Genomic DNA, 20,085 nt, shown 5'->3' with positions numbered 1-20,085 from the left:
GAGCAGTGCATTTGTGAATGAGAAGATATCCAGAACTGCAAAATAGTTTGTGGCTAAAAGTAGCCTTAGTGTTGATTGAAGAATAACTGGTAACATTAATATAAAAATACTTGGAATATTTTGAATTATGCATGCTTTTGAAATTCCAGAACATAAAAATATTGCAAATAATAGAATTAGTTTTAAAATTAATTTTTAATGTATTAATATTACAATTTTATAATTTCACAGTGATGTTTTCCCTGAGATCAGAGCAACTTGCATTGAAGAAATTGGCAGCTGGATTAAAACATACCCAGATGCTTTTTTGAATGATAGCTACTTAAAATATGTTGGGTGGATGCTGTATGATAAGGTAAAGTTAAATATTTTTTTTTTACTTAGTACATTAGATTTTTTAATGTACTTAAAACATAAATTTTTTTAATTAGTACATTAGGTTTTTTGTTTTACATTTTTTTTTGAAAGAATCCTAGCATTTTAATTCTTGAGAGTAGATCTTTAAGACTGTGGTGGTACAATAGGAATTTACTTTCTTCCCCATTTCAGGTTTTATTTTAAAAGCAATTTTAACACTAAATAACAGAGAATATTTTTTCCAGTCTGTGTGAATCGCTGTATGTGCAGTTTTATTTATGTTACTGAATTAGGAGTTATTTCTGAACTGTAAAATGGCTTATATCCTTTCAGAGGGTTAAATGTTGACTGAAATTCTGCTTTTAGGCTTGATCGACATTTAAAATTTTGTTTAGTTTATTAAAAAATGAACAAATAAATATTACCTACTACAATTCTATTGAATTAGAATAGTCTTCAATGTTGCATTTCTCATGGGCAGTTAGATGCAGAAAATATTTACAGGAAGTCCAGCCATTTCCCAAGCGGTTTTCTCCTTTTACTTATAGGTTTTTGGTTTTTTTTTGGTTTTTTTTTTTTGAGTAGAGGCATTTTTAAAAATACTCCAAATACCACCACAACAGACAAGCAGAAGAAAAACCAAAATAAGTCAGTAAGTCCAAAACATCAAGCAGTAGAACAGTAGTGGGTAAAATGTGATGCTCAGGAAGAATTTCTTTACTGTGCTGGGTGACTGTTCCATAGAGGAGATTGCCCAGATTCCCAAGCGGTTTTCTCCTTTTACTTATAGGTTTGTTTGTTTTTTTTTTTTTTGAGTAGAGGCATTTTTAAAAATACTCTAAATACCACCAAAACAGACAAGCAGAAGAAAAACCAAAATAAGTCAGTAAGTCCAAAACATCAAGCAGTAGAACAATAGGCAGTGTGTAAAATGGGATACTCGGGAAGAATTTCTTTACTGTGCTGGGTGACTGTTCCATAGAGGAGATTGCCCAGATTCCCAAGTGGTTTTCTCCTTTTACTTATAGGTTTGTTTGGTTTTTTTTTTTGAGTAGAGGCATTTTTAAAAATACTCCAAATACCACCAAAACAGACAAGCAGAAGAAAAACCAAAATAAGTCAGTAAGTGCAAAACATCAAGCAGTAGAACAATAGTGGGTAAAATGTGATGCTCAGGAAGAATTTCTTTACTGTGCCAGGTGACTGTTCCATAGAGGAGATTGCCCAGATTCCCAAGTGGTTTTCTCCTTTTACTTATAGGTTTTTGTTTTGTTTTTTTTTTTTGAGTAGAGGCATTTTTAAAAATACTCCAAATACCACCAAAACAGACAAGCAGAAGAAAAACCAAAATAAGTCAGTAAGTCCAAAACATCAAGCAGTAGAACAATAGTGGGTAAAATGTGATGCTCGGGAAGTGGGTAAAATGTGATGCTCAGGAAGAATTTCTTTACTGTGCTGGGTGACTGTTCCATAGAGGAGATTGCCCAGAGAGGTTGTGGAGTCTCCCTCTGGAGATGTCCAGAGCTGCCTGGACACAATCCTGTGCTGGGATGTCATCTACAACAGGGATGCCCCTGCTTGAGCAGGGAGGTTGGACCAGATGGACCAGATGCCCCGCTGCGGTCCCTTCCAACCTGACCTGTGCTTCTGTGAAAATAACACTTATTCTCTTGCTTCGAAAACGCATGAGAGACTTCGGGAGGATAGGAGTGTTAATCAGGAGGGGCTGATTAGCGGAATGGACGCGCTGTAGTTCTGCAGGCCGCCTTTGAAGGTGTCTGCAGCTCCTGGAGCGCGCCGGGTCCGCGTCGGCCGCGGGCGGTGTCCGCGGGTGACCCGGGTTGTACTCTGCCAGCGCGCCAGCAGGGGGCGCGCGAGGCTCCCCGCTCCCTCTGACCGTGGCGTTTGGGTTTTCAGCGCGGCAAACCCATCAAACCCATCGCGAGCCGCCGTGTGTTCGCGCACACGTTTTGTCTGATCACGGTGTCTCTTTAGTACGTGTTCAGTTCGGAGAATTCTCAGAAGAAAAAGTCTTTTTTTTTTTTTTTTTTTTTTTTTTTTTTGGAAGGTGATGCGTCTTCACTTGCGGTACTCTTGCAGTGAAGATTAACAGCTGGTGTCTCTAATTAATGCACGCAGCTCCCCCAGTGCTGTTTACTGGAAACTGGAAATAGTTGTTTTTTTCTAAAGCTGTTTTCATCTGAAAGCAATGCAGAGTGAAATAAATTGAGGTGTCTTCTATATTCTGCATTTGGCTGAGTCCTGGTAGTGTGCCACTACTGGTGACTGCAGTCCTGGCTGTGCTTTGTGATTTGCAGCCACTGTCAAATTGCCTGATTTTACAACGAGAGCACCAGTATTTTTTACACACTGTCATGGATTTTATTTTGGGGGGGTGCTGGGGAGGGAAAGCAGTTTTTAAAATTGTTTTGCCTTGGAAGACAGTTGGGTTGTCTTTGCTATGCAGGAGTAACTCAGAAATAGACCTTCCCAGTTCATAATCTGGGAGGTGTTGACTCAGCAATCCTATCAGACCATCCAGATCCCTGCCTGTATCTGTAAGGTTTTATTGAACGGCCCCATCTCTGTGATAGTGGTGGGGCTGACATCTCATAACTGAACGTGTTCAAGCAATGCTGGAGCCTGTGCAGAGCACTCTGAGGTCACTAGAGCTGCCCACCACTTCACTTATGTTTTCTGTCATCAGGTCAGGATCAAAATGTGCTATGCTACAGCTGAGGGACCGTGTATGTGTTCAGAGTATCCTGAAAATGTGCTTACATAATTCCCCTTCAATCTGTCACAGCTTCAAAGGACCAAACCGGGAGTTTTTTTGTTGAGATCAGAATGGTGGTTCTGATGAGGGGAGTAAGTGGCTGGATGTTTGTGTTTGCTGATGCTGCTGTTGAAAGAACCTGAAGGTAGTGAGATACTTTTGATAATTCAACATTACTTCACATCCTTCCAAAACTGTGGGGAATGTTGAAATTAGAAAAGGGGAGGTGGTTGAGAAGAAGATGCACGGAAAATGCAGATGAAAACGTAGGAAAACTAACAGAAGTAGTCATACAAGTAGTTATATGTTTCTATTTACTAGAGTTAATTTTCTCAGCACTTAAAGAAACATACATGTGTGGGGTTGTGACTGAGAGCTTTTGGGAGGGAACAGGATAGCTCAGAAGGGGGATGGCACATTTAATGTGTTACACTTTTGAAGGTGTATGCTTGACTCCACCAGGCTGAGAAATGACACTACCAGGCATGTGCCAAGAGCTCTGTGACCATTCAGCAAACCAGCGCACACTGGTGTCGCTTTCCCCACACAAAAAATCAGTCCCTATTCAGTAAGAAGAATGTGGTGACAAAGGACCAAGGGCATCTGAAAGAACCAAGAGAACCGAAGAACCAAGCCAGATTTGCAGTACATTAGCTGAGCTGAGTTTATGCCGGTGTGCAGTGATGGGTGCCACCTTGGGACTGTCTGTGAGTGAGTTCTGTGGCAGTAGGAAGCAGCAGGTGTGGGCAACAGTCTCTTCCTCAGAGACTTCAGAATTAAAGTACAATATAGAATAAGTAGTGCTGGTGTGACATGGGCAGATTAGAGGGCAGTGTACATTGTTAACTGTTGATCTTTCATTTTGTATTTCTAGCCAAAAGCTGTCTTAAAGAAAACTGTTAGTCACAGCCTGCCATTGGGTATCATCCTTGGCTTTCCATCTAAGCAGGTGAACAGGAACTTGTAGCAATGGATAGCCTGTGTGTAGGTGGTCTCCTTTCTTGGATTTCCATGTTTATTCTTACTGCTATTGTTAGCAAGAGGAATTAAGAAAGAAATATGAAGAGTGATTCAAAGCCTGCAGTTCATCTTACTGTCTCTGCTGATATGCTTAGCATTATAAATTTACAGAACACATGATTTTTCTATGCTGGATCATCAAAATAATTTTCCTAATGCCATTTAAAGCTTTGTCCCTTGAATGATGTAACAATATACATGAGATAATTGAAAAGCTGGCTGAGGAAGACTTCTTTTTGAGGCATCTATGAAGCAGCAGTACTAATAATATGAAATAACACCTTGTATGGATAAATATATTTTGCCTAAATTAACTAATTAGGCTGAATTCAAAGCAACCCTTTTCCTACAATTCTTAAAATACTATGTTCTAGTGTAAAACAGAAATAGGGAGGAGGCATGATGCTTAACTCTGTAAGAATCCACAGTGATAAGCCAGTGCAGTTCTAAGGTGTACCTCTTCCTCTGGGAATCTAGAGAAATCTGTAATTCCTTGGACTCCTTGTTTGTTTTTAACAATTGTCCCAGTCAGCTGTTGACAAGAAGCAAGCAAAGTCTGATATATGGGAGAGTGCTGGTTGCATACTAAGTAGGTCATCCATACACCTGTCTTTGTATCTTTAACATGAATAGCACAATCCTTGTATCTCTTGCATTCTGTTGCTTTTATTAACTGTGGTCTGTGAGAGTTTCTTTGACTCTTAGGGAGCCTAACACAAACTTTGATGTTACCTTTGAGTTTGGCTCGCTGCAGGCTTCCTCTGTGTGTGAGGGAGGGAGATGAGCGTGTGTGCACACAAACAAACTGGTACTGATGTCACTAATAAAGAAGATGAGGCAGCATTTTGATAGTCTGCTGTAGGCACTCACAAAGAGCTCTTATTTACATGATATAAATGCTTATAGTGACTAAGAAAGATACATGTATTTTACTGTTAGCCAGCTTCTCTTTGTCTTACAGCAAGCTGAAGTGCGGTTGAAATGTCTTCTGGGACTGCAGGGAATTTACAGCAGAAAAGAACTTGTTTCCAGGATGGATCTCTTTACTAACAGATTCAAGGTAAATAAATTACGGTTTGCTGGTTGTTTAAGTCTAGGTTGGGTGTATACACAGGGCCTGATGTTTTGATCAGAGCTGATCTCCCCACTCTCTACACTGAGAGGATCTTAGACTCCTGCAGAAACAGCCTTGTTGACTGAATAGATGGAGTTTTGCAGGGAGGGATGTTTCCCTCTGTTTCTATGAACTCTTCCATTTCACTTCAGTTCACACAAAATGGTGTTAACATGCACTGTGGTCAGTTATCTCCACCATTTATCCAGATTGGCCCAGGTTTTTTTTACAGGATCTTTGGCAGATGACAAAGAATTTCCTACGCTAAAGATCCTCTTTTTGCTGCCCCTGATAATCGGTTAACCTTGTAGACAGTGGACTGGCTGTCCATGTATCACACTGATGTGGGAATGGCTCTCTCTTGACCTACCACGTCAGTATGAATCTTGAAGAAGGATCCCTTATCTCCTTTCTGAACAAATCAAGTGATTCACTGTAGTTTTGAGAGCTTGTTTTGTGGCTTCACTGACCCTGTACTCTGCCTTTATCATATTCCAATATCCTGACTAATTTAAGAAGTAAGCCCTTTACTTTTTTTAACCTTGGCCTTGCTAAGGATTTTGTCAGCTGCTCTTACCCTAGCAGGGTTGCACCTTCTCAGTATTTGAGTAAGAAAGCTCAAGATTATGTGATTGATATCTCAGTCCCTGTGAATGAGGACATGATTCAATGTCAGGACACATCAATGCCTGCATATGGTGGCAAACCCACGGCCTTTTTGCAAAAGATGTAGGGCTTACCTGTGTGTCAAAGCAATTCCTAGTAGTGAAAAATACCTATTATATATCCTCAAAGAACATGAAATGGATTGATACTGGTATCTTAGTAATAAATTATTCAGGATTAAACTCAGCTAACTAAGATTGACCCCTGTTTTAAATGATTATGTGGTAGTCCCTTATATTTCTGACTACTGTAAGCTCTGTAACCAAATGCAGGGTTGGTGTTCAATAAAGAGTGATGAAATAGCTCCAGGCTGTTTGTGCTGCCATCTCCCTGTGTGGAGGATGCAGTATAAATGGATTATTGCTAACTCCATCCCCCAGTCAATAAACCCCCACCGAAAATCAACACCTTCCCCTCTAAACAAAAGAAATCCAAACAGCTACACACAAATACCAGTTTCAAAGTTTAAAGCAAGCTTTCTCAGTGGTAGGGAGTGTAATCATATAACCATCGATCCATTTCCTTCCAACGGGAGTTACACATGCTCCGTCTATTACCCTTGAATATTCAGACTCAGGATTTGTGGATTTAGACACCTTCCAACTGGATTGTGAGAAAAAGGAAGGTGCAAAGGAAAATGAATGTAGAGATTTAGAAACCATGCGTTAAATGGGGAAACTAAAATAGTTCCAAATCAAGCAAGTCTAAAGGTGTAATATATCTTAAAGATATAGGCCGCTCTGAGGTGTGCAAGTTCCTGGTTTCATGGGATGGGAAGTTTTTCAGTTTTTTGAGCTGTTTGCATGTGTACTAAGTTAAAATATTGTGAATTCTGGAGGTCAGCAGTATTGCTGCAATGCCATGAAGTATCTTTATGACTTAAACTCTAACTGTCTTTTCAGCAAGGCACTGACTTCTGTAATGTGTAGGTGCAGGCACTTTACTGTTAGTGGGAGAAACTGATTAGATAATGCTTGTAATTTGAGGCTTACCTTCATTTAACACACTGAAGTGCTAGTAGTAGCATCTTAGAAACGAGTTGTCAGTCACTTTTAATTTGTAGTGTGTAGTTAATTTCTTGTGAACGCATACAGTACATGTATAAAAAATATCATATTACTGCATGATTAATTCAGTTAAAAAATTAACATGCTGTTAATTTTCAGGGGCTGGGGAACTACTTGGTAGTAATCAAGTTGCCTTATGTCTCTTAGGAAATAGCTGCTGAAATAAAAATAAATCTCTGCTGTACTAGTGTAGATGATCTAGCTATAGCAAAAATACATGTTTATTGAGAACAAACCATGTTACATCTCTTTATTGTCATTTTACATCCATTAGGATCGAATTGTGTCCATGCCTCTGGACAAGGACCATGAAGTAGCAGTTCAAGCCATGAAACTCTTGATGCTTATGTCACAGTAAATAATTTCTTTTTTAATTTACTGTATTGTTTTAATGGCAACAAGATCCAGGTACAAACCTGATGAATCTTCCTGTAATCACTTACTTGTTGGGAAACAGTTGCTTCTGACAGGATATGAGTTACGGTTAAAGCTGCTCAAGACATGACATTTTCTTTCTGTGGGAAATGCCAGTGTTAAGAAAACCCTTGTGCTGAGATTCAGTCTGAAAACTACATTTTTATATCTTTACATTTCCCTCTGAAAGGAAATTCTACCTTTTTTAATTTTGGCTTTTCTCAAAAGGAGCATTTGACTTGGGGGAAGTTCCCACTGAAGATGGGATCCCCACCCCATCTTCTGTCCCAGGATTGCCAGGCTTTGACCAGGAGCTTGGAGAACTCTGCCCTCTTCCCTGTCTCTGCAACTGATGCAGGAAGCTTTGAGCTTTGAGGCTGTTGCTACAATTTGGACTTTCAGATTCTTGGCTCCAGGGCAGAGAATCTGGTAGCCTTTGAGCCCATAGCAGACTGACTGACAGGAAATGAGCAAGCGTGTGATTTTCCTGAGGTAGAAGACTAACAGAAGAGTTGTTTCCTTGGGAAATTTACCTGCCAGCTACAGATTTGGTAGGATAATGGCAAGCTGGAAGTCTGGGGAAAAATTACACTTAATATTACAGAAGTATATAAATCTTATTCTGATACATCCTTGAGCAGCATGTTTATTTTAGAAATGTCTTTATTTGCAAAATATGTGTAGAGTAAATTTTCTGTCCCTCTTTTTTAAAGCAAAATGGGAATAAAAACTTCACTGCATTCCATTGATAATACAGTTGAGACATTAGGACTCAGTGTCTCCTCTCTCTGAGGGTGTAAGTTGAATTTTGGTGATGCAGATGCTTATGTCCATGTACAGCATGAGACATTATCCAATAGCCTTGTGGGATCTGCTTCTCTATTTAAGCCAGAAGTAATATTCATTGCTAGAGGAGCATGTAGGCTGTAGTGGTCCAACTAATATTGTGCTGTATATATTTACATTAAATTTCAAGTATGTTTGTATATTGAGGTGCTGCTTTATTGTCTCCTGTCTCGCTTCACATTCCACTGGTTTGAATGGCACTTTTCCAGGCCTCCTTCAATAGGCAGAGCAGAACAGCATATGGTGCTGTGAGCACTGCACCCTCTTCTGAAGGTAGTGCTGTTGTTTGGGCCTCGCTAGTAGTAGGGAGGGCTGTGTTGTTTCTGTGTTCACAATGTCCATTTCTACATCCCTTGGTTCCCCATGGTGCCTAGCTGTTGGAACAAAGCACAGTGCTGTGTCCGTGGGTAACATGTCCCTGTGCTAGGAGGAGCAGCTCACCATTGTTGAAGTACAAAGATTCCATACACCAGTTATGGCTGCACTTGTTCCTCATCTGAATTAACAAGAGCTATATTGGCACTGCAGCTGTTTATCATCTCTGGCTTTTTTATAAGGGATCACATTCTCATTAATGCAAGCTGCTGCTATAAAAGTTTGATCAATGTTTCTTTTTCCCTGAAGCAATTTTTTCTGAATTTTGCTTAAATATGGTTTCCAGTGTGAATAAATGCCATCTAAATTTTTCTGAATGATATTTTTCCATCATAAGATGCAACTTCCGTAAGTAAAATTAGCACATTATGAAATTGTTTTTAATTAAGCCATGTAGAGACTTAGTGAATACATCCTTTTCTTTATTTTTGCTCATCTGTTGCATAGCCATCCTCCTTTCTTCCACTGTACCCCCCCAGTTGTTCTGAGCCCTGCTGATTTGGCATAATTATTGGAGTGGTGAAAGTGTGCACTGGAGACTCAGTAAGCAAATTCAACAACAGCTCTTCTCTTTGGTAAGAGTAGCTCTGACCAGTGTAGAACTCTGTGTGAAGAGAATGCAGACAATATAGCCAGTCACATGTACAGGCTTCTTAATAAGAACCTCCATCAAGATCCTTTTCTAGCAGGGGAAAAGCTGATGCCTTAGTACCTGCAATAGTGGCAGAAAGGACTTGCTGCTGGCACTGCAGAAATAAAGACCTACAGGGCTAATGTGTCTCAGATAGGTGTGTCTCATAGCTCAAAAGCTGTGTCTGGATATTGAGCAGTAGAATTTCTTATTACAGGCAGTAAAGCATGGAGTTGAGTTGGGGACAGCAACTCCCCTGCCTCAAAGGGGATGATAAAGTAATAAATGACAGCTTGTATAAATGGCATGGCTACTAGTATGCATTGGTGTAATAAAATTTTTGCCACTTTTGTCATGCTGTCTTGGCTTCTCTTTTAACGACTAATTTTTGTCATCTGCAAACTTGGCAACTGAATTTAAGTGGGCCATCTTGGATTTTTAGTGAGATGTGAGAGACCTTTCAGATCAAGTTTCTGAAAGCTATTTTTAAAGCTACTGGAAAGAATCTCTGTCTGAATTCTCTCTATTTCATCTGGAATCACTAATTAAAAAAATATATATACAGGTACAGACCTTCAGAACATGTCTCTAATCTTGGAGTAGATATTTTGTTATGTCGTGACATGAGTCATCCAGTAACAGATTTTTTTTCTTCCAATTACTCAGTTGAGTAATTTTTCTTGAGAAAAATACATTATGTCAGTAACTTTCTTTCACTGACTCCCACGGTTGTCTTTTGGGTCGGCATAGCAGCAAGACCTTGTTGCTAATTGACCGTTTTTGTGATGTTTTACAGTGGCAGCAGAGCTGTGTGCCATGTATGGTAGTAACAGGTCTGAGCATCTCTCAACCATCACTGCATTCCAGTTCTGTGGAATACACACTGACTACTCTGTGTACTACTGCCCCATAAAGCTGCTCTGCCTTTACATTCTCTCTCTTGATAGCTAGAGAGGCAGTGAAAACACTGATCTTTTCAATTCACTTATATGTGTTACATTATTAAAAAAAATCCCAGCGCTGATTCAGAACTCTCTTGCTATGCATATACTTAGGTTTTTTTCAAATTCATATTTGTATTTTCTTCTTGTGTATCTCTGTGAGCTGAGATTTTTTCCTTCTTGTTTGTTCCATGTTGTCTCAATTGAATGCCAGTCTTTGGGCTAGTAGATTTCTGTTTTTACACAGCATGATGTGATCCTGAGATGGAAATGAACCTGTGAGGTTTAGCATAATAGAAATTATTAATGGCACTGAATTATGCATAATTGCTAGCATTAATGTTGCAAAGGATCTGACAGGGAATAGAACTAGGAAGGAAATAAAGAGGAAGAAAACATGAGTGACAATGAGAGACCAAGGTAAAAAAAGCATTGCCTTTTAGGAGGCAAATTAGTTCAGTGTGCCTACTGCTAGACAATTCTGTTAATTTTTGTGAGCTTAACTACCTAAAAGCGTAGAGGGATTTTGGAAAAGAGCAGCAAAAGTAATTAGGTAACCACAGCAGATGCATGGGGAAAGGTTACAGGTGGTGTGGGTAGGGGCACAAATCTACAATTAGCTTGAATATGTAAATAGCCCAGGGGAAAATGACTTTGATTTACTTTGGTTAAACATAACTAGAAATTAAACTGAGTTTTAAACACAAAACACATCGGTCTGCCACAGCATAATCGCAGTGTATTGCAACATGCTAATCCCATTGTACAGTGGGTGGGAAAGGACTATTGTTACATTTTAGTGGCATGTATTGACATTTTGCTGATCACCAAAGTGTGTCTTGAAATAACCTGCAATGAGAGCAGAGGAGCAAGAGTGAGATTGCAGAACAGTTTAGTAGTACATGACTTTTGTTCTTAAAATTTTTATTGCATACATACTTTATTTGCATACATACTTTTAACTTACTTTTTTTTTTTTTTTTGGTTGATAGTGCTCTGTGCACATATACTGCTTTTACAATGCATCTGCAAATTTGGATGTTTAACTTGACTTAATTTTAAATGCAAAGTGACCAGATTCTTTCTTGATTGAGATGCTATACCTTGGATTGTCATCACCATAACGTGTACCAGGTCTTACCCTGCACAGCCACTAAAAACAAAGACTAGCGTAAAACTCTGTAAAGTGTGTCAGGTGTGTTTTTATTTTACTCTTGTGATTTTGATGGTTGTCCTTTGGTGTGAGCAACAGCATAGACCAAGTCAAGCTACTCCAGCAGTCATACCTCTTGCATGCAGCAAAATGAAACAAAAAGCAAGATACGAAATCTTTCAACTCATGCCATATGCAGAACAAAATGGGTCTGTGATCTCCCTCTAGAATGTCCCAGTTTCTTCTGGGACATGAAGACTGGGACATGTTCACACTGAAGTGCAAAGAAAATGGTATGTCATGAGATTGGTATGTGGAAGGCCATGCCTGTTTATTTTTAGGTGCCTAAACACTGGCAGGCACTTCTGGCTTAACCTTTATCTGTTGCTTGGCATTCTGAGGGCTGTAAATTTGCAGCAGTATTACTGCTGTATTTGAAGTGTTCTTTGTGTGGTTAATGATTGCCTGATGGATGTAAAAAAGAAAGGCACCCGTTTGGTATGGTCGTGTTAGTGCTGGTGGTTGCAGGTGTGGTCAGGTGCTGCTGCTTGCAGAGGCAGATAAAATGCCTGAGCACTCATTTCAGTGGGGTTATAAGCCTAAACCTCATCATGGTCAGAGAGTAGTGGTTGAACAGTAATAGTAGTAGTAGTGCACACAGGTATTCCTTCCCACTCAAGAAAGGAAAAAGCAGAAGATCAGGTGCTCAAGTGGTGTCAGGAGTGTCTGTCAGCTTGTGTTGCAAATGACATGGATTCTTCTCCCTTCCTTTACTTTGCTGCTGTTCGGGGGTGTGCTTCATTTGCAGCTGGAGCAGCATCTCACCTAATTATGTCTTGAGGAGGGAGGAAATAATACTGCACTAGATTAATGTAATGGGTAAATCTCCAACCTCTTAGAAGACAAAGTTAAAAATGGAGAGGTTGGGATTTTGGAAATCACAGAATGGCTGAAGTTAGAAGGGTTGTCTGGTCCAGGCCCCACTGAAGAAGAGCCACGTAGAGCGCATTGCCCAGGACTGCAGCTGTATGGTTTTTGAGTATCTCCAGCCTCCCTTGGCAGCCTGTGCCAGTTCTCTGTCACCCTCGCAGTAAAAATGTGTTTCCTGGTGTTCAGAAGGAGCCTCCTGTGTTTCTGTTTGTGCCTGTTGCTTCTGGTCCTGGGCACCAGGAGCAGAAGCCTGTATCTGTCTTCTTACTCCCACCACCAATTACTTACACACATTGCTGAGATCCCCCTGAACCTTCTTTCTTCCAGGCTGAGCAGTCCCAGCTCCCTTGACCTTTCCTCAAAGGAGAGATGATCCAGATCATCCTTGTGATGCTTTCTTGGTCTCTCCCCAGTCTGTCTTTTGCACTGGGGACCCAGCCCTGGACACAGCACTCCAGGTGTGGCTTCACCAGTGCTGCGTAGAGGGGAAGGATCACCTCTCCAAACCTGCTGGCAATGCTTAATGCAGATTGAGATACTATTCACCTACTTTTCAGCAAGAAAACATTGGTGGCTCATGTTGAACTTGGTGTCCACCGGCATTCCCAGGTTCTTTTCTAAGGATAGAAAATACTTATGGAAAAGCAGTTTCATTAGTACTGGAAAGGAAGGGTCCTTAATTTCTGTCCAGAGAGATAGGAATTGCTGAGCTCTTCAAGCTATCTGAACAATTTAGTCAGGGAACTCTTTTAAAATATTAACATTTAGATATTGCACGCATTATTTCTGTAAATGTGCTGAAGAGAGAAAACCTGAAATATAAAGAAGAAAAAAATTAAATATAAAAAAATGTGTGCATTTGACTGGCATGTTTATACAGGAGATTTCATTTAAGCGTAAGAAAAAGGTTTTTCACTGTGGGAGTGATCCAGTACTGGAACACATTGCCAGAGATGTTGTAGAGTCCTTGACTTAATGGATTGGAGACATCAACCTGCTGTAGCTGATCCTCTTGTGAGCAGGGGGTTGGAGCAGATGATCTGCAGAGGTGCTGACCATCCTCAATGCTCTGTGATTCTGTATTAATTCAGTCTAGATCACTGTATGCTTGTGAAATTTCTTATAATCCCAGCTGTCCACTGATTTTGAAAAAAACATATATAGAGAAAAAATGACAAAGACGTCTTCATGGAAACTAGTGCTTTAAAAGAACTCAATAATAGATTGACATTAAAAAGAATGAAAGAAACATTGTCAGACTGCAATTTTTTTCTGTAAATTCCCCATAGCATTTTAATATTTATTATATCATGTCTTTTTATTCCTGTAAGTGCTCTTTGTTGTCATTCTTTGTTTTACTCTCACTTGTTAAACTTGTAGAAGTTTAATAAATTTGATCATTCATGGCTTCACAGGACACACCACTGCTTATTCATATGCTCTAATGCACCATAAAACCATATTACTTCTTTCATTTTTCTACTTTTTAACATCAATAAACACATTTTTACTCTACTTTCCCAGTTCTGTAGATAGTTAAATGAGTGACATAAATATTTCTCTTTATGGCGATTTCTTGATACGTATTCCTTTACACTTCCTATATGTTCTATTACTGCAAATACATTCTTAAGGTAATTGCATGTTTAAAGAGTCCACCACAACGTGCCTTAAGTGTGTAAGGCAGCTTTTATTTCACATTATCCTGTGAGACTGATTCATCACTTTTGGAGACATACCATTAGCACTTTGATTTAAAAGATCTTTTTAATGGATGCACCAGTGATAATCTCACCTAATGTGAGCTCACTCCTTTTCAGTCAGGTTGGAGGATATTTTGGGGCTTTGTGACTTGTGAGGATGCTAAAGGATGCAATGAGTTGGAGACAAATGGGCAAGCATAGGAAGGAGTGCTGATTTTTTGTAGACATCACTATTAGCAGGAGAATAGCATGAATCCTCAGTTGTAGAGAGGGTGTTGGACCACAGCTGTAGATGGTTTTAAAATGTTACTACTCGAGGACTGAATGCAGTGATCTGTAAAAGCCCTTTCCTCTCACCTGGGTGTAGTAAGTGTAAGGATCTCCTATGTTGCGCTTTCATTCTCTGGAGTAGCCCATTCCACTGACATTATTGTGGCAGCAAGAAGCAGGTATTTGGAAACTGTAATCCTGGTTTTGGACTTCACTGCTCCGGTATCTCTTCATTGGGTTATTCTGCCTTGATGCTCTGGTATCTCTTCATTGGGTTATTCTGCCTTGATGCGTCAGTTTCTTTTTTGTAAATATTTGATATGAATATAATTTCTACCTCTCAGAGAGTGTTCTAGGTGTACTATTTGGTATGTGGTGTTCTCAAGATGTGTAGCTGAATGAAAAAAGTCAGGACTTTGAATGTGTTTGTGCAGAGAGGTCGCAGCCATAAGTGTGCCATCAAGAATATGTTTTAATTTATTTTTGCATGGGACTCTAGTGTAATAGAATATAGGTTATAAAATACGGGAATAAATAACTTAAAAATAATTTATACTACAGAATGAAGGTTTCTAATTGTTTGTTATCTTCTGTGGTGAACATTAAGCATAAAGTAAAGGCATGATTTTCCTGTTTTATTTCTATTACTCTTTTTACCATGATCACTAATAATCTGTAATTATACTTTAAATTAATGTTCGTGTCTATGCAGTGGGCCTGATTTGTCATGGCTTACACAGACCTCTGTTTCTCTACACAGTGAGTAAAAGAACGCTGCCAATTTTGTCTGAGAGCATTTTTAGAAATGGCCTACAAAAATTTACACATAGCTGTGTAAACAAGTTGCACGGTTATGGAGAATCAAGTCTAGTAAAAGCTGGACATGTCATTCATGCTATTCTTTGCAGATAAACCTGGACTATAACTTCCGTTGTTATTTTTGCCTAGGAACTGTGAGGATGTGTTATCAGCTGAAGACTGTGAAATGTTATACCAGTTTGTTTATACCACTCACCGTCCGCTTGCAGTAGCAGCTGGGGAATTCCTTTATAAAAGGTATCTCTGCCTGCCTACTTCTTGCATATTCTCAATTGGTTTGGAATGGAGGTGGATTTATTTAACGGGGATATTAAGCATTATTTTTTCTGCTGAAAGTGTGTGTCACCTTTCTTCTGGTAATCGGAAGAGAAATGCTGTCTGGGGGTAATTGCATGTTTTCCTGCACAGCCCTGAGACAACAGGCATGAGAAAAGTTGTAAGACTAACATAGGGAATATGAAACTAATTGATCCACAAGTGCCATGCTATGTTGAGAACATGCCCTCTTTCTCTCTACTTTCCCATTGCTTTGCTTCTTACAAGCTAATCTGTCACCTGACATCTGCTGGATTTTCATAGTTTGGTGATTAATCACAAAAATGGCCTCCTCTTCTCTCTTTGGAAGTTGCCTTGTACATTGTAAAGGCTTTGAATAATGAGAGATGCAGCAGATTAAAAAGACCTCCCAGTTTCCTGTCAGATTAATGAAATACAGGGTTTATCTTCCCCAGGAATAACTCTTATAAAAGGTCTTCTTATAACAATGGTTGCATGAAGTCATATGGAATTGGCGTGCTAAAAAGGGAAGAGACAAATATTCTGTCTTTACTGCTGAGAGAAATAATCTTGACTTACAAAAATAAATGAAAATAAAAATATTTAGGCAAGGATTTTGTGGGGGAACATTCAGAAATAATAATTGTGTTTCTAGACATACAGAATCTCTTCCTAGTTGTCTTTTCCTGTCTAACTGAAATGTTGGCATTCTGGAATATGTGGAGCTAAGTCCAACAGAACGACAAATGAAGAGAAACTTCTGTTTTGATGAATCTGCTGTTATATTTGCTAGACTTTGTGTTGTTCCTAATATGCTCTCATAAATTAGATGTTTCTCCTCTCAGAACTCTGCTGCATTTTGCTACCAGAGTGATTGCCCTGATAACTTCACTTTTCTACCCAGCTTGCCAGTGCCTTGTGGACACCTTGACCCTGTAAATCTCATCCTTGTTCTTGTTTGCCCAGTGCTTCTCTCCAGCACTTTTTCCAGTACAGAATGTTCATTTTGGTGTGATAAGAGATGTTAGTGCCCCCTCCTTTTCCTGGTTATACTGCTAAGTTTTAGTATAAATGCTTATGCTTTCCACTCCTGCTGCACATTCTTCTTGGTTTGCACAAAATCTCCTCCATGTCTGCATATTTTAACTTAGGTTACTTAGCTGGTGTAAATTATACCAGCAGAAACTCTTCCTGAGTGCACAAGCTTTTGCTGACATTTGGTAGTGTGGTCCAGCTCTTAAAATCCAAGCTGTTTGGGCCTTACATTAATCTGCATGGATGGCCTTCCTGTATTTATCTTGGGATTAGCACTTTTTGTAGGTAGTCAGTCTCATTTTGGATAAAGGGGGAAATGCAACTGTCATACTGTGCTTCATACCTCAGACAGAGGAAGAGGAAGAACAGAGTTTCCACTGTATTTGTGACGTTAACTGCCTCTTATAATTACAAGATACTGTGCTTTCCTTAAGAAGCTGCAGTTCCAAGATGCACTGTGATGTGAATAGTGGCCATGTGGTAATATCTGCTGTGTTGTTAAGGTTTTAAATTCGGCCTAGAGCAAGCCTCTTTTCAAGCATGAGCAATGCCTACGTCGTTGTTGTATGACCAGTTTGTGGAATCTGCATCCATCATCCAGAAGGGTGGCAGGGTGCCTGTGAAACTGTCAGAAATAGTCTCTGCATCCACAGGGATAGCATATCTCTCATAATGGAAAACAATATTTTTTCCTTTCATCTCATAAAAAAAGTCTAATGAGATTTGGGGTAAATAAGTAGACACTTAAGGGAAGTACAGTCCTTGTGATCTTGACAGAAGTAGCGTTACATCGGTAAATGAGTGTAAGGAGAATGTGGCAGAACTGGTCTGACTTACTTCTCTTTTGGCAGGCTGCTTAGTCATGAGGGAGATAAGAAAGTTCAGCCCAAAGGAGGAGGAAAGTTTGGGTCAAGCACTGACCAGTTGAAAAGATTAATACACTTTTTCCTGGAGAGTGAGGTGAGAACTGCCCCTGCAGTAAGCCTTTTAAATCCAGTGTTGCATGTTAAATCAATTATCTTCTTGCTTTTGAAAGTAATTTCTGTTGGTGAGCTCTGAAATGTGTTGTGTTAGAAATGTTTTTAGTCTGTAGTTTAAGTTTTTAATTAAGCCATTTCTGTTCTGCTGTATTAAACCTATTTTACAAGTGTGCTAATGGAGAGAATCAGTGCTGAGGCAGTTTCTGGAAACAGCCTGAAAGACTAATGCCATCGAGTAGGGTTTTTTGGTACATGCCTATGTCTTTCTGGAGGCAGATGTGGGTTGCTGTACTACGGCTCCATGCTGACCAAAAACTGTAGTTAGGAGAGTTTTATCAGCTTAAGTGCTGATAAACAGTTCACGGTTTAGCTTTTGCAGTGGTGCAGACCTCTATCTGGCCAAAGTGTCTCAGACATAGCAGTTTTGAATCTTTCTGCAAAGAATTGGATAGATGACTTGTTTCTAGTCCTGTGACTGGATTTTTGGTTGTTACAATCAGCAATATAAATCAATACAGAAACTAGTTTCAGAGATTATTTAATTTAAATTTAAATTCTTATTAAAAGAGAAAATTAAATTTTTATTGCCGGCTTTTCCTGATTTTTCACCCTACTTTCCTGCTTTGTGTCAGATTGAAGACTTGGTGTTTATATGTTCATTGGCCTTGAACTAAACATGTTGAAATACTGCATGTGAATATATATGTGAATGACAGAGCTTTGTCATTGGACAAAGAGAGAGGAACATATGAAGCTGTGTTCCTTCTAGTGATGTGTTTGCTTCTATAAGCTTGTGTTTTTAATCCCTAGCTACACAAACACGTTACATACCTAGTAGACAGCTTGTGGGACTGGGCAGGCAAATTTCTGAAGGACTGGGAGTGCATGACCACTCTCCTGTTGAAAAATGGTGAAGATGTTGGAGAAGGTGGGTAAGCAAAGAATTTAGTTTTGTCTGAATGAATCTCCCCATGCTATTTTTTGAACCTTGCCTTAGCTAGTTTAGGAACATTTCATAATGAAGTACCATTTGGTCCCAAATTGAGGTCCACAAGTGCTACAAAGCAGATGCAACTCAATGCGCTGCTAGTGTAATATTTATATCAACATACTTGTTTTATTCATTATTCTGTATTTATGTAATGTTAGTTTAGAACCTGTGCAATAAATACTTGTAATTAAGCCACAATGCTTATGTAGCGTTCACTTTGTTTGTCCAAAACTTTTTAATCTAAAAGTATTATTAGATTGAAATGCAGTTTTCATCAGGCTTTTACTCCTTCTTCAAAAGAAAATGAGTAATGTATTGAGTTCACTGTCATCTAACACTAGAGGGAATTTTTTTTGGTAGAATTATTTTGAAGTAAATGTAAATAAATCTTTAAAGTCCCGTCCAACCCTAACCATTATATGATTCTATGGATAGTTGTTGTAGACCTGGAGTTGGTTGTGTGATTAAAATCAGTTTGTAGACCCAGTGAGTTAGAGCATTTTGGTACTCAAAGATGATTTGTCCTAAATGAGACACTAGTCAGTAGGAGACATTAAAACTGCTTGTGTTTGTGCAAGCCCAGCTGCCCCAAAAAGACTAGCCATTACGGGATTAATGGTACTCAGTAAATGTAGAAAAGAATTTCCTTCAAATGAAGTCAAACACTCTCTAGCTGTTTATTTGGCAGCACTGCATCTCCCGTTCTTTAGTGTCCTTCCACAGTTCCTCAGGTAAATGAGTAGGCTTTACATCAGTTGTTGCTGCATCTTCACTTTTCTCTTGTGTGATGCTGAGACTGATTTACTTCCAGCACTGAGCGATGCCCAGGAAAGTGCTCTCATCGAAATCATCCTCGCAACAGTCAGAGAAGCAGCTGAAGGTCATCCTCCAGTGGGCAGAGGTGCAGCCAAAAAAGTCAGTGCATCTTAGTCTTATTTATTGTACTGTCATCACATTATCTTTGCCTTGTGTACTTTGCCAGACAGCTCGTTCCTAGTTGCAGATGTATCCTAGGAAATAAAATAGCTTATTTTTCTAAAATGCAGTGTCTTTTCACCTCTAGATCTTATTAGAAGTGGATGTTGAAGGAGATGAGCGTTAGAGGAGAGCCACTTGAACCATGTTGTTGACAAATGATGAGCCTTTTATCCATGACATGTAGCTGTTCAGCAATTTGCATCTAATTTAAGGTTAAAAAAAAAAGCATCTGGTTTTCTTCATGGAAGAGTGTCTCTATCTTAGCTTGATATGCTTGAGACAATGCAATATAAGTTAAGCTTGGGTTATATGTAAGATTCCACTCAAATCCCAGAGATTTTATAATTGAAACCAAATGCTTTGTCTGCAGATTTTGTCAGTAAAAGAGAAGAAAATCCAATTGGAAGATTGCACAAAAATTACTGAACACTTTATTATGGTGCTTCCTCAGCTCTTGGCAAAGGTAACTTAACAGCTGCTCTGTGAATGTATGTTAAATATTTCATTAAAATTCCTGCAATGTACTCATATCCTGTTTTTTTCTCTGCAGTATTCAGCAGATGCACAAAAGGTGGCAAATCTTCTGCAGATTCCTCAGTATTATGATTTAGATGTTTACAGTACAGGACATCTAGAGAAGGTGAATAGGAATTGGGGCAATTGGTTCATGTGAAATGTACTAAATTTATGTGACAGTGTAGGGAGTTTAATGGGATTTGGAACGAGTAGAAAATTGTTGAAAT

The 20,085-nt window shown here is 39.2% G+C and overlaps 1 protein-coding gene across 3 annotated transcripts in view; it reads left to right on the top strand.

Moving 5' to 3' along the window:
• LOC137469670 (cohesin subunit SA-2-like) overlaps window positions 1-20,085 on the top strand; it is a 58,878-nt gene that overhangs the window by 16,925 nt on the left and 21,868 nt on the right. For all 3 annotated transcript variants that reach the window (XM_068182634.1, XM_068182633.1, XM_068182635.1), the window contains 9 exons: window positions 232-355; window positions 5,115-5,213; window positions 7,275-7,354; window positions 15,212-15,319; window positions 17,245-17,353; window positions 18,184-18,301; window positions 19,176-19,279; window positions 19,713-19,805; window positions 19,893-19,982. In XM_068182634.1, the coding sequence (XP_068038735.1) occupies window positions 232-355; window positions 5,115-5,213; window positions 7,275-7,354; window positions 15,212-15,319; window positions 17,245-17,353; window positions 18,184-18,301; window positions 19,176-19,279; window positions 19,713-19,805; window positions 19,893-19,982 (925 nt within the window). The remainder of the gene's footprint in view (window positions 1-231; window positions 356-5,114; window positions 5,214-7,274; window positions 7,355-15,211; window positions 15,320-17,244; window positions 17,354-18,183; window positions 18,302-19,175; window positions 19,280-19,712; window positions 19,806-19,892; window positions 19,983-20,085) is intronic.

Source organism: Anomalospiza imberbis, chromosome 2 (assembly GCF_031753505.1).
Source record: "Anomalospiza imberbis isolate Cuckoo-Finch-1a 21T00152 chromosome 2, ASM3175350v1, whole genome shotgun sequence".
Lineage (NCBI taxonomy): Eukaryota > Metazoa > Chordata > Aves > Passeriformes > Viduidae > Anomalospiza > Anomalospiza imberbis.
This window is presented reverse-complemented; position numbering and strand designations above follow the sequence as displayed.